Source organism: Triticum dicoccoides, chromosome 2A, assembly GCF_002162155.2.
Source record: "Triticum dicoccoides isolate Atlit2015 ecotype Zavitan chromosome 2A, WEW_v2.0, whole genome shotgun sequence".
NCBI classification, from domain to species: Eukaryota; Viridiplantae; Streptophyta; class Magnoliopsida; order Poales; family Poaceae; genus Triticum; species Triticum dicoccoides.
The window spans coordinates 7,686,276-7,700,351 of NC_041382.1; the positions used below are offsets into that span (position 1 = coordinate 7,686,276).

General features: G+C 48.5%; 1 protein-coding gene across 2 annotated transcripts; it reads left to right on the plus strand.

Moving 5' to 3' along the window:
- The first annotated feature begins 10,818 nt into the window (after positions 1 to 10,818).
- On the plus strand, positions 10,819 to 12,438 carry LOC119352714. Of its 2 annotated transcripts, XM_037619289.1 has the most exons (2): positions 10,819 to 11,178; positions 11,660 to 11,794. In XM_037619289.1, the coding sequence occupies exons 1-2, from the start codon at positions 10,882 to 10,884 to the stop codon at positions 11,729 to 11,731; spliced, it is 369 nt and encodes a 122-aa protein (XP_037475186.1). In that variant the 5' UTR covers positions 10,819 to 10,881; the 3' UTR covers positions 11,732 to 11,794. The 2 variants fall into 2 exon arrangements, with proteins under 2 accessions (XP_037475186.1, XP_037475185.1); XM_037619288.1 differs by having other exon boundaries at positions 10,819 to 12,438.
- The last annotated feature ends 1,638 nt before the right edge of the window (positions 12,439 to 14,076 follow it).

Here is a 14,076-nt window from a genome sequence, read left to right on the forward strand (position 1 = left end):
GCTTCGGTGCCGTAACTGCACCCTGCGACGAGGAGTTTTTCTAGTTTTCTTAATCTATGGACATGATAAACACAAGTGAGATCACGAAAACTAAGACACCCGCAAAATAAGACATAAATAATTCTTCTTTTTTCTTTAGAAAGACACATAGACAATTCTTGGAGGATTTGTCAGACCCGTATATAAGAAGGCATGTTAATGATGAAATCATCACATTTGGTTGTACATCTTCCGGCCACCATCTAGTTATAACTCCTTGTTTGCCATGTCTTGTCATCCAATAAAAGTAAAAAAAATATCATCATGTTCAGGTATACAGATAGTATTTTTTACATGAGGTATATATATACAAATATATATACAAATGTATCTAGACATATTTTAATTCTAGATAGTATATACAAATGTATCTAGACGTATTTTAATTCTAGACGTATTTTAATTCTAGATACATCCATTTTCATCCATTTATGCGACAAGTAATTCCGGATGGAGAGAGTATCAAGTTACGGAGGGAGCATCTAATATCTTGTCATCCCCCGTCCGGAAATACTTGTCGCATAAATGAATAAAAATGGATGTATATATAACTAAAATACATCTAGATATATCCATTTCTTTGACAAGTATTTTCGGACAGAGGAAGTACATGAGGTATATATATACACGTATTACCTCCCTCCCAAAATACTTATCTTAGTTTTGTATAGATATGGATATATCTAACACTAAATGTGTCTACATAAATTTGTAATTAGACAAATTTAAGAAAAGTAATTCGGGACGGAGTGAGTAGTTCTTTTTTCTACGAAAAGAATCAGATCTATTATAAAGATTCACCGGAAGTACAAAATACCTCAAACATAATAAAAATTACATCGAGGCCCACAGACCATTGCCGCCATGGGAACGAGCCGCCGTCACCGTCCCCATACCGAAGTGGGTCTGACCTTGTCGATGAAAGCTAGGAAGTCTTCGTACACGTGTCTCTAAGGACCAGTGCCCCGGAGTCGCAGTCGTCGCTGTGGAATCCTTGAATCAATCTGAAGAACCTGCCACCAAATGTCGTTGTTGCGTACACACGACGAGAAACTTTAACCTCGCTGTCCCAAGGAGTTGGCAGGAATTTGTGCCGGAGCTTTGTCTAATTCATCCCAACGGACAAACTTGAGAAGGATCGAAGTCCGAAATACTGACTCGAAGAAGGAGCGTCGTAATCCGTCCAAACGCCGCTCCTATGAGGACTAAAACCCTACCTATCTACCAGCAGCGAAATTTTCAGCCCAAAACCGATCTAGAATCTCATTTTTCAGCCCAAAACCGATCTAGAATCTCAATTGTCAGAGCCCACTTGAACCCATTAAGATCACTTGCAGATGGGCCAGCTTGCTGCCATGCAAAGTATGCAGATTTGTCCTTTATTCTTCAAGATGCAACGAAACTGAGATAGAATCAATTGTACTAAAAGTTTACGAAATTAAAAAGTGCTCATGGATTTGAAAAAAAAATCACGAATTTATAAAAGTTCACACATTAAAAAACCATAATTTTGAAAAAAAGTTTGCGAATTACAAATATGTTCATGGATTTCTTTAAAGAAAAGAAAAAATGAACAGGAAAAGAAAAAAAACGGAAGAAAAACCAAAAACGCGCCTGGAACATTCTAGAAACTTCAGAAAACCGGATGGAAGAATTGCGCCAAATAGGATACTCCACTGATTACAGAGACAAAAGCAATTTCAGGTAGGTAGAAAGCTTCCAGTTTTGCACAGGAAACAAAACCAGGTCAAACTAAACTAAACCAGCACAAAAATAGGCAACACGGGGACTGACTGACTGACCGGGCTCTGAAGAAACCAAAGGAGTCAGGCATGGAGTCTCGGTTCTCGTCATCGTTTGCCATGCCGCGTAACATCTCGCACAAGTTTCTTCGCCAAAAAATCGAGTGGCACCTTGCGTCTCCAGTCAAGCTCATCTAGAAAAATCCCAAGAAATTCCGCGGTCAGAATTTGCTAGAGTAGAGCACACATAATTGAGTAAAAAGATCAAACGAAAGACAGGCAGAAAGATAATTACATATGTGCAATTTCTTATGTAACAACAATTAATGTGGTTTGGACAAGTTGGCTTGTCCTTGTCACCTGTGTATGGACGTTTAGAAAATTATTTGTTCTGTGACGGTAGAAGTTGCGAACAGAACCCAAATGAAGGGGTTAGGAGAAATTCAATATTAATGAACTACAATAAGAATAAGAATCTAGCCTAGGAACAGGTAGGTTCCAATTCTTTGCTGCTACCGAACACAGGAATCGAGCCTAGGAACGTAATGGACCCGTTACATTCCATCCCATGACCTGAACCAAACACACCCTAAGCTATCACCCACGACCAGGACGCATGTTCTGATTGGCTGAACGTTGCTATCTCATTTTATGACATTTTACTACATACCCGTAGTCGTGACAAGTACGTGTGCTGGCATTTATACACAACAACTGTGAAATATCCTCATTTGGTCGCTTTCCTAGAACTACAAAGATCCAAGTAGCTAGCCTTTGGATCTGTACTTTTTAACTCCATAAGCAACACAAGCATCCACTTCAATGGGTACGTAGTTGCGTACAGAACTGCACAACTTGTGGATTTTTTCGATAAATGGCACTTTATTGCTTAAAAGGTTTAAGCACACAACTTGTGGAATAATCCATGGAAGGATGTTGCCATCATTAATGCTATAAATACATACATGCAGAAGTACCCTTAATTTCGTCAGCTATATGATCACTTTCATCATAAATTCCCATCCCCGTGATTTGTTACGTATATGTGTTCTCTGCCCATCCAATGCGTGGGTTCTTTCTGCCTATTATGTGCAGGACAAAATTACAAGGTGGTCAGTTGTTGGGGGCATGCCATTTTCTACAATATGCTTCTGAAGAAGCAACGGCAAATCATTGATTGATGCATGTTTGTTTCTTGTCACAAGATTCAGTCTTCCCTCACCCCCCCCCACCCCCCCCAAAAAAATCTAACTGGATTAGGATCAGGTTACGCTGCATGGATGGACTAAGACTCTAGGACGCAACAAAACTGAGATATAATCAACTGTACTAAAAGTTCACGAAATTAAAAAGTTCTCATGAATTTGATTTTTTACATATTTTTAAAAAAATCACAATATTTTAAAAACCCTGCAAATTACAAATATGTTCTTGGATTTTTTTTTTTGACGGGAATAGTAGGAGCTCTGCCTTTGCATTATAGAAGAGAAGACATACAGAAACGGATGGACCAACGAGAGGAGGTCGCATCCCACATTACAACGTGAGGTTTAGGAGACAAAAAAAATTACGGCCCTACAAAGGGAATCCCTCTAGTTGCCTCCCCAAAGCACTTGATGTCATCCTTGATGAGCCCAGCTAGAGCAGTAGCAGGCAGCTCTTTATTCTCGAATACTCGTTGATTTCTCTCCTTTCAGAGGTTCCACACAGTGTAGGCTGCCACGGTCATATTCAGCCTGTTTTGCTCCTTCGATCCGCCGGCGGAGCAGAGCCCCTCCCACCACTCACCCACAGTCTGCGCCTCGTCGGCCACAGCGAACATTGCATTTTGAGAGTCTCGGAACTGGAACCAAACCTCTTTGGCAAAAGAGCAGTGCAGAGCGAGGTGGTTCGCAGTTTCAGGTTCCTGATCACATAGCTTGCAGAGATCATTGTGGGGCCAGCCTCTTGCTTGCAAGCGGTCACCAGTCCAGTTTCTGTTTTGGAGCAAGAGCCATAGGTAGAACCGCACTTTCCCCTCCATCTTGCTCGTCCACACCCTGGCCAACCATGGCCTCTCAATCCTAGAGAGAAATTGAGCCTCATATGCCGAACAGGCCGAATATGAGCCATTGGCTGTGAGGTTCCAAATGATGGTGTCTTTCTCCGTCGACAAAGTTGTCCCTTGGACCTTGCTCCAAAGCTGAACAAACTGGTGCAGCTCCTCGGCATTGCTTATCCTGTTAAGCCCCTGCATCCATTTAGCATTATGCATTCCTTGTTTGACCGAAACATTTTTGAAGCGGGCCAGTTTGAACACCGCAGGTGCCAAAACCATTGGAGTTTCACCATTCAACCACCTGTCCCTCCAAAAGCTTGCCAAAGATCCGTCTCCCAGAGAAATCGTGGTGCAATTGGAGAAGAGCTGCTTGTCAACACCATCGCATGGCGTATCTGTCCCTTTCCATGGTCTATCTCTCTCCTCCCATCTGTACCATTCCCAGCGTAATCTCAGGGCTCGGCTGAAACAGTCGATGTTCTTTATGCCCAATCCTCCATATTTCTTTGGGGAGCAAACTTGCTTCCAGTTTACCAAACTTTTCCAGCCTATTGACGTGTTATGCGCCTCCCAGAGGAAATTCTTTCTAAGCTTGTCCACCTTTTTAATCAGCCACTTGTCCGGCTGAAACGCTGTCAAAAAGAATGTCGCAGTAGCCGTCACCACCGAATTGGTGTAGATCAACCTTCCCATTCTGTTGAGCAGCCGTCCCCTCCTTGGGGCCAACTTTCCCGCGATCTTATCAATCAGAGGCTGCATCTCAATCCTCTTTGGCTTATGCACCCCTAAAGGCAGACCCAAGTACTGACACGGAAGGTGCCCCTGCTGTCCACCAAAAACGGCCATTAAGGGCAGTAGGTCAAGGCCGGCGCAGGAGATGGGGTAGGCCACCGACTTCTGTATGTTAGCTTTTAAGCCCGATGCATCCGCGAAAATCTTGAGAATGGCCTGAACCGCAATAAAGTCATTCAGCACGGGGTTGAGGAAGAGCGCGGCATCATCCGCGTAGAAGCTGGAGCGGAACCTCACCATCTGCAGTTTGAGCGGTGATAGGATGCCTCTTTCCGTGGCCAAGGCTAGTAAACATTGGAGCGGTTCCATCGCGATGATAAACAACAGCGGCGACAGAGAGTCTCCTTGCCGCAGCCCACATTGATGCGCAAACGGAGGTCCAGGTGTTCCGTTTAGCAAAACTCTTGAGGATGAGGACGACAAAATGAGAGAAATCATATCTCTCCATCGCTGCCCAAAACCCATCGCCTCCAAAACCTCAAGCAAAAAGCCCCAACCAACTGAATCAAAAGCCTTAGCGATATCTATCTTGAGGAACATCAGCGGGGATCTAGCACTATGAGCAGCTTTGAGCACATTCCTTACGTGCAGGAAGTTATCCTGAATTGATCGTCCTCGGATGAAAGCGCTTTGGCTGTGGGTAACAAGGTGATTTATCTCAGGCGCCAACCGCGTAGCAAGCATCTTACTGACCAGCTTGGGAATGCTATGCATGAGGCTAATAGGCCGGAAATCATTTGCGTCTTGTGCTCCTTCTCTCTTTGGTAGCAGCACGATATTGGCTGTGTTGATGATGTTCCAATTCTGTCCTCTCAGGCTGTGCACACAGTTAACAGCAGCCAGCAAGTCCACTTTGATTGTTGCCCAGCATTCCTTAAAGAAGGCCCCGGTGAAACCATCTGGCCCAGGCGCCTTCTCACCGTGCGTGTCTTTGACCGCAGACAACAGCTCCTGCTCAGAGAAAACTCCCTCAAGGTGGCTTAGATCTCTTGACGGCAGCCCCAGGAAATCCCAGTTTAGCCTGACCGAGCAGCCGAAAGGAGTCCCAATAAGCCCTAGGAATCTGTCAAAGATGATCTTGGCCTTGCCCTCGTGCTCTGAAACTGGACCGTCAGCCCCATTTAGCGTAGGGATGTAATTCTTCCGTCGCCTTCCGGAGGCTCTTAGATGGAAAAACCTCGTGCTGGCATCCCCCTCCCTAATTTCAGTTATTCTTGATTTTTGGCGCCATCTAGCTCTGTCCACTGCTGCGAACCCCAACAACTTTGCCTTTAGTCGCGCCCGCAACTGTCTCTCCTCCGTCGAGAGCTCCCTCTCCTCTTGAGCCAAGTCCAGACTGAATATCACATCATTAGCCAATGCCGATACGAAGACAGCCCATCGGGTCCTCTGCTTATTCCAAGCTTTGAGAGCCTTTGCAGTTCTAGAGAGCTTTGTGTGGAGCACCCGTATGGGATCACCAGATCTGACCTCCTTCGCCCATGTGCACTGCACGATCTCCAAAAATTCCGGGCACTTCAACCAATGGTTTTCAAAGCTTTGGACCTGGTTATCTCCATCCTTTTCAAAACCAGCGGGCAATGGTCAGAAACACTAGACGAGGCAGGGGACAACTGAAAGTGAGGAAAGGTGGCCTCCCAGTCACTCGTCACCATGATCCGGTCAATCTTGGTGAGCGTGACATTTTCGCGCTCGTTAGACCAAGTGAAACTTCTTCCCAAAAGCGGAAAATCAATCAATTCCAGATCATCAATCGCAGCCCTGAATCTTCCCATCATCCGCAAGTTTATATTGTTGTTGCTTTTGTCTCTTGCTCTGCAGATCATATTGAAATCTCCGAGCGCCATCCAGCGAGGTAACATCTGCTGCTTGATCCTCTTTAACTCTTCAATAAACTGAACTTTGTCCTCCTCAGATTGAGGTCCATAAACTCCAGTGATCGACCAGCACATCCCATTGGCCCTGCTGCTCACAGTTCCTGACACGGAGTGCAGCCCGGCCGCCAGCGGCTCGTGGTCGTCGCAGCAAGCAATGAGAATCCCTCCTCTGGATCCATTAGCTGGCAGAGAGATGAAATTATCAGTGAAACGTGGCCCCAAGGCTTCAATCACCAGACCTCTAGTCATGTCACCAATTTTTGTTTCTTGCAGGCAGACAATCTTGCAATTTTGATCAGCAACAAACAGCTGCACCGCCCGTCTCTTCGCAGGGTTATTCAATCCCCGCACATTCCAATTCAGGACGGCGAAATCCATAAAGGATCCAAAACACACTCAGCTCTGAATCTGGCAGACATACATTCAGTGATGGGCAACACAAAGCCCGACTCCACATCACGGACTTGGGAGACAGGAACCTCCCTTGTCGCGCTATCGCGCCTACGACAGAGAACAGCAACATACACTAACATGGATCGAACACAAATCCACACAGCCGAACACCCCAAGCGGGTCAGACACGGATCGCTTGACCTGCCCCGCGATCTTCCTTGCCTTTGCTCTTCCCAGAGGCTTCAACTAGCGATTCGATCGCCGCAATGAAGCCATCCGGTAGCGGCTCCCTGTACAGCTCCCTGTACCTTTGCAGATCGGCCGCGGATGCAGCCACCTGCGGTGAACCCTCCTCCCAGATGCCACTTTTATTGAGCAGAACCACCTTCACTTTGTCCATGGTGGACCAGCCCGCGGTAGGCTTGGCAGCCAGCCTGCCACTGCTTCTTCTGGAGGGTGGTTCCGCCTGGCCTTCTGTGCGGCGGCTGCCGCCCGCTGGCGTGGGAAGTAGAGCTGTGGGTGGGGGAGCGGAGCAGGAGATGAGGAAGTTCGTTAGTGGATCAGGCGGCGCCGCGTTTCATCCTCAGCCTCGTCCGGCCCACCCACAATCCCATCAGCGGCCGACTCTGAAATGGGCTCCGTTCCATCTTGTGACCTGGATCTTCCGGACTCCAGCTGGCGGCCCAGGAGCAGAAGGTCCCCAGGCGGTGCCTCTCGAGGCGAGAGCGCCCCAAAAAAGCCCACTCACTCCACGCAGCCTTCCCCACCTCCCGCCGCCTCCTCAATCATGAAGCGAGCATCTACCTCCTCCTTTCCATCTGGCCCCACCGAGGTGGGCGCCTCTGCACCACTCTCTGCTCTTGCATGGGAACAGCCATGCACGTCGCTCGCCGCGTCGCCTGGCATCGTCCCCATTCCTCTTCAGGCTTTCCTCCCTCGTTTCCTCCCATCAGCGGGACAGAGAACTGCTCCGGCTGATCCTCGCTCAGCTCCCGCAGACTTTCACGAAAGGGGGCAAGAAGCTCTTCCTCCACAGCCCGCTGACCACCCTCGCCCATGCCATCTTGAGCTATGGGCACCCCAGGCGCGGCCAGTGGCCCCTGTTACAGCAAAACAGAGAGGCCCAGGACGCCATGAGCGCACGCGAATGGGTCCACAGCCGCTGGAGCCCCGTTCGCCTCCACCATGTCAATCAGCGGCGGCATGGCCAAGCCCTCCTCCGGCCATCCGCAGCGTCTCCGGCCTCCGCCTCCAGCTCCTCCGCCCGAACCAGCCCGCCCTTGGTGAGATCTTCCACCTTGCTCGGCCTGCTGCATCCCAACACTTGCCTGCCTGAACCCACTGCCGCTGCCATAGGTTCGCCGCCCTCCTCCTCCGCCATTGCCACTGGCGTCAGGAAAGCGCAGCCTGGAGTGGACGGAGTCCCGCGGTGGCGGCGGCGGGAAGTCTCCATCTTCATAGTTGAGGAACCATCTGTAGCTCCACCTAGCTGGCCAATCCGGCACCATTCCGTCCTCCGACGGCATCCCGCTGATCCCATTGTCGCAGCTCATCCCACTGTCCGGGCTCGGCGGGCAGGTGAAGTCGATGACATGGTCAAGGTGGATGAGCACCGGATGCCCGAGCATGGCCACCTGTCCCCAGCGCCGCGGCACCTCCTGAGTGATGTTGAGCTCAGGGAAATGCATCCCGGGTGAACCCTCTTCCATCGGCTCTTCCAGCTGAAGCACTCCGCGAGTCTTGAGCTTCTCCACAGCGTCCATCCACACCCAGAGCCGGAAACAGCCCGTCTCCTGCTCCCACCGCACCTCGTGGTCGATGCCGTCGATGAGCATGGAAGGATCGAACAGCGAGGCCACGGACTCAATGTCCCAAGCATGCTCCGGCACCCCCTCCAGACAAACCCGCACCTTGTAGAGCAGCTTGGCCGGCGACGCGCGCCGAAAGCGCGACCATGGCGCCACCAGAAGCAAGATCCTTCCCAGCACGAGCGGCCCACGGCCAGCAAGTACCCTGTCGCGGACGGCCGCGTCATCGAAGAGGAGAAGCATCTCCCCCAGTGCCCGGAGGGACACCTTGACCGCCTCCTCGTCAATCCGGAACTTCATGGCCACCGCCCTCTTGACGTCGACGATCTCAAACTGCCTTGCCGACCCCACGACCACCGCCACCACCGCGCATCTGGTCAGCCTCCGCTCCGCCTCGGCCTGCCCCGCCGACCTCCTAGACGTGGCGATGACGAGCCCACGCCTCACCGCCGCATCGGCCGCAGGCGCTTCCATCGGAGCTCGGACCGCGAAGCTTGGCGGGGGGCCTGGTGGAGGCGGTGGAAGGACGACCACCGGCTCAGCACGCTCCTTGTCTCGCTTTGACCTTGACGGCTTCTCGCCGCCACACCACCTCGCCCTATGCCCCACCGCGCCACAGAGGAGGCAGCGAGCACGATTGGTGCAGCCTGCGACCCGGTGACCAGGCTCGAGACACCTGAAGCACTTCCCCCTTGCCTTGGAGAACAACAGCTCTTTGAGGTGGGAGAACTGTGGCTTGGGACGCGGCGGAGGTCGCTGGTAAAAAGGGGGGGCGCCTCCCCCTTCCCACCATCTTCCACCCACCACCATCAATGTGCTCTTGGCTGTCGGTGGCCCTTAAAGACGACTGCGCAGGCACGACAGCAGCGGATTGAAGCCGGCCAACAGCCCCCCCCCTCCCGCCACCCGCAGCACGCGCATTGAAGGCTCCCCAGATTCTGGCCGGGAAGGCGCATCCGCACGATCCGCCGGGGCAAGCAGGGCCTCCAAGAAGGAGACCGGAGATGGGGAGGTTAGACGCGGAACGTGGGCCACCGCGGTAGCCATCGGAAAGGACAGCAGGGGGGAGGAAGCGCCGAGCGGGGCGGCGCCGCCGAGCGGGCGACGCAGCGCAGGGGGAGCGGAGCGGAGCGCATAGGTAGCGGAAAAAAGGGATTTGTTTGTTCTTGGATTTTAAAATAAAAAAGAAAAGAAAGACCGAAAAAAACAGGCCTGAAACATTCTAGAAACCTCACAAAACCAGATGGAAGAATTGCGCCAAATAGGATATATTCCACTGATCACAGGAACAAAACCAGATCAACTAAACTAAACCAGCACAAAAATAAGCCACACGGGGACTGACTGACTGACCGACCGGCCTCTGAAGATACTAAAGGAGTCAGGCATGGAGTCGCGGTTCTCATCATCGTTCACCATGCCGCGTAACATCTCCCACAAAAGTTTCTTTGCCAAAAAACCAAGTGGCGCCCTGCGTCTCCAGTCAAGCTCATCTAGAAAAATCCCAAGAAATTCCAAGGTCAGAATTTGCTAGAGTAGAGCACACATAATTGAATCAAAATATCCAACAAAAGACGAGCGGACAGATAATTAGATATGTACAATTTCTTATGTAACAATAATTAATGTGGCTTGGACAAGTTTTTTTTGAAAGAAAGTTCGAGCTTTATTCATTAGAAATAATCATTACATCGTTTATGAGGATTGGTACAATTGCATTACGTGGTTCCTCGAGCCAATCAGAAATGAATGAAAATCTAGCCAATTTGGCAAGTTCATGAGCAACTTTATTTGCTTCTCTATTATAATGCTCGAATCTAGAAATGGAAAAATCGCAAGCTAAGTGAAAACAGTCATAAAAAATTGCAGCTGCTGCCCCCGACGATCGTCTTCCTTCATTCATGGTCTCGATCACTCCATATTATCCGAGTTAATAATTATGCGATTACAACCCGTTCTTTGCGCAAGTTCATGTGGCTTGGACAAGTTGGCTTCTCCTTGTCACGCGTTTGGACGTTTAGAAAAATATCACCGCGCACAACCACTCAAGTCCCAGTCAACAGTCTTAGTCATCCCTGAAGAATTTTCACCATTTTGCCAAGAGTCTGTGCAAGACTTGGCAAGAGGCCAGCCCATTCTAGTTAAATTAGTCCAGTGACCGCCCAACAGCTTTACCTCATCAATCCTTGCCCATGGAGGTTGCGATGTCTGCAGTCGCAGGCGAACTTGTCAGCCGGTTCATCTCCTTGCTGATGAGCAAGTACCACTCCTCCATCCATGCACAATCGAAGGAGCAGAATCTGGCGAAGCGGCTGCGGCATCTCCTATTGCGAGTTGGTACCGTCGTCGAGGAGGCGGACGGGCGGTACATAACCAACTCCGGGATGCTAGCCCAGCTCAAGATGTTCTCCGAGGCCATGTATGGAGGGTACCATGTGCTGGACACCTTGATGTACCGCGCCCTCCGAAACAGCGCCGGCGTCGACGAGGTTAGCAGCAACGACTCATTCAACAGCCACTTGTATTTAATCAAGCGTTCTCGGAGGATGGCCGATGGGGCCAGGTGCCTCGAGTCGGACGGTGCCTTGAAAAGCTTAGAAGCTGCTGCTGCTAACATGGCAGAATTTGTTATGCTTTTGGGTGGTTGCGAGCGCATGTCGCGTAGGCCTTATGACACTTACCTCTACACCGACAACTTCATGTTCAGCCGACATGCTGAGAAGCAAAAGCTCTTGAGCTTCTTGTTGCAGCACAGCGACCCTCTTGGTCATGAGGCAACAGCCGTCCTTCCGATCATAGGGGGCGCCAAAGTTGGGAAAAAAACTTTGGTTGCTCATGCGTGTGGCGATGAAAGAGTCCGCGCACGCTTTTGTTCTGTTTTGCACTTGAATGGTGACAGCCTTTTGATGCGTGGAAGGACCAAGTTTGGGGTGAAGATGTTGGTAGTTATTGAGTTTGCTTTTGATGTAGGTGATGATGAATGGAAAAGGTTTCACTCATTGGTCACAAGAATGGGCAGAGGAAGCAAAATCATCATTGTAAGTAGACTTCAAAGGTTAGCCCGATTTGGATCGGTGAAACCGATTTTCCTAAGTGCTATGTCTTACGACGAGTTGAGATACCTTTTCAAAGCACTATCCTTCGGGAGCGAGGACCCCACAGAACATCCACAACTAGTACAAATAGCAGATGAATTTGCCAAGAGGTTCCACGGTACAGAAGGTTCACTTGTCGCCACAAATGCGTATGCAGATGTGTTGAGAAGGAATCTTGATGTTAAGTTTTGGCGTTGCATACTGGACAAGGGGATGAGAATGGTTAAAAGAAACCTTGCCATTTATGGCATGCACCCGAACACGCTTATGTACCATGGTCACCCAGTGGACATAACGGACTTTGCTCTGCATCCACTTAGCATGACACCTTATAGTGCTAGTTTTTCAGTCAAGAAGGAATCACCAAGTGTGACATTTGGGGATCTTATAACAGATCCTAGTGTTAGACCCAAAGGAGACTTCACTCTAATCGTATGGGAATCAAGGATACCCCCTCATAAATCATTTCCTAAGTCTGTAACAAGTTGTGCTCAGGTTGCACATCAAGGTAGCGTCATGCCAGGGAGGAAGCGGCAAGGAGTGCCAATCTAATTTTCTTTTTGAAAACTTGTGTAATGAAACTCTTGTACTTTTAGATACATGACAAATGCATGTGTTATAGACCATTCAACTAATGTGTTAGAGATTTCAATGCTGTATATTCTACCATCCAAGAATTCCCCTGCCCTTGGGCAGGGGAGGAGGGCGGCCGCTTTGGGCCCCTGACCCATCATGTGCAGGCATAGTGTATATACCATTGCAATGGTTTATGTCCTGCCAAACTAGCAAAAATGAGCAGCCCACCGAGGGTCGAACATGCCATCTTGCCAGGGAGGAAGGAAAGAAAGGGGCACAAAATGCCTTGCCAGGGAGGAAGCACAAGGAGCGCCAATCTACTTTTTTTTTCAGAGCTCGCATAATGTAACCCTCGTTGTACTTTCTGATACATGAAAAACAGATGTGTTTGTGTGGCCATGGAAAAACCATTTTAAAGAGTGATCAACTAAATGTTCTGGAGATCTCAATAGAGAATAAAACTGTAGTATCAGATCAAATGAATCCTGTTCATTCACTTTCTAGATAACAAACATCATCTCGCACCATTGAATGAATCCTGATAAATGTAGAAAGGTGAGAAAACTTAACTGAAATAAGAAAATAATAATATTTGTTGAAGTGTTGTCTATTTTAAGGACTCTGAAACTTCTGAACATTCAGAACACACTTTAAATTTAAAACTGGCCAAAACAGGAGAAAAGCATTATTCACTTCGCCGCCAGCACTCAATGTTCACCAACGGTTCAGGAGTGACCAAGTGCATCCAATGGCATGATTCTACTCATCATTTATCATTTCCTTGTTGTCTCTAGTTTATTGCTTAAGCCCAGTTTAAGCCGCTAATCTTAACTGAACCAGCTAATCTTTGGCGGGAAATCATTTTGGGCCACTCGGTCCTCCTTAAGGCCTTACTGTTCAATTTTAGACTGTCTCATGACTCGGTAATTGTTCTGACTGTACTCAGTACACGGAGCAAATATAACGAAGAATACTTTTAGTGTTTTTTAATAACAAAATCAAGTTGGCTCACACTATTTGCTTTTCAATTTTTACCATTGTGGACATCAACGTCAGGTAAAGCCTGGAATTTAAGGGTGTGTTTGGTTCGGTTCAAAAACAAAGTGGAATGGAATCCCATGGCTCCATTCCACGGGAATGGGTTGGTTCCGTTTCTATGTTTGGTTATGGGTATTAGATGGAATGGAATGGTTATGTTCTGGTGTGTGGTTTAAGAGTTGGAATGGAATGTTTTTTAGCAACAGTATGGATAATTGTAACTCTTTGTATTTTCAGCAACAGAGTATTCAAATTTGAGAAAACATTTGAATTTTATTTGCAACACGAACAATTTATAAATACATTCAAGCATATGTCAAACATAAATTCTGAGGTACAAGCGCGTTCCGGGTCTAGGAGGAATATGCCATTCCAAGGAATGAGTGGGTTCTGATTCCTTGACCCAACCGAACACGAGAATGACCTCTAGGGACGGGACGGACCTCCTACGTTCCATCTGATGACACAAACCAAACACACCCTAAGAACGCACAAGGCGCAACAGTTTCCCAATTAAAAACTGAATTAGTATGAAATGAGCAACACAGAGATTGATTAGGTTCTAATGAAACCAAAGGAGCAAATGCAGACACAAACTATTACATGAGCTCAGAAAGATTACTAAGGTATAAAGTTGTGATTATCATCACTGACCAGGATAAAAGGGCAATAGGGCAT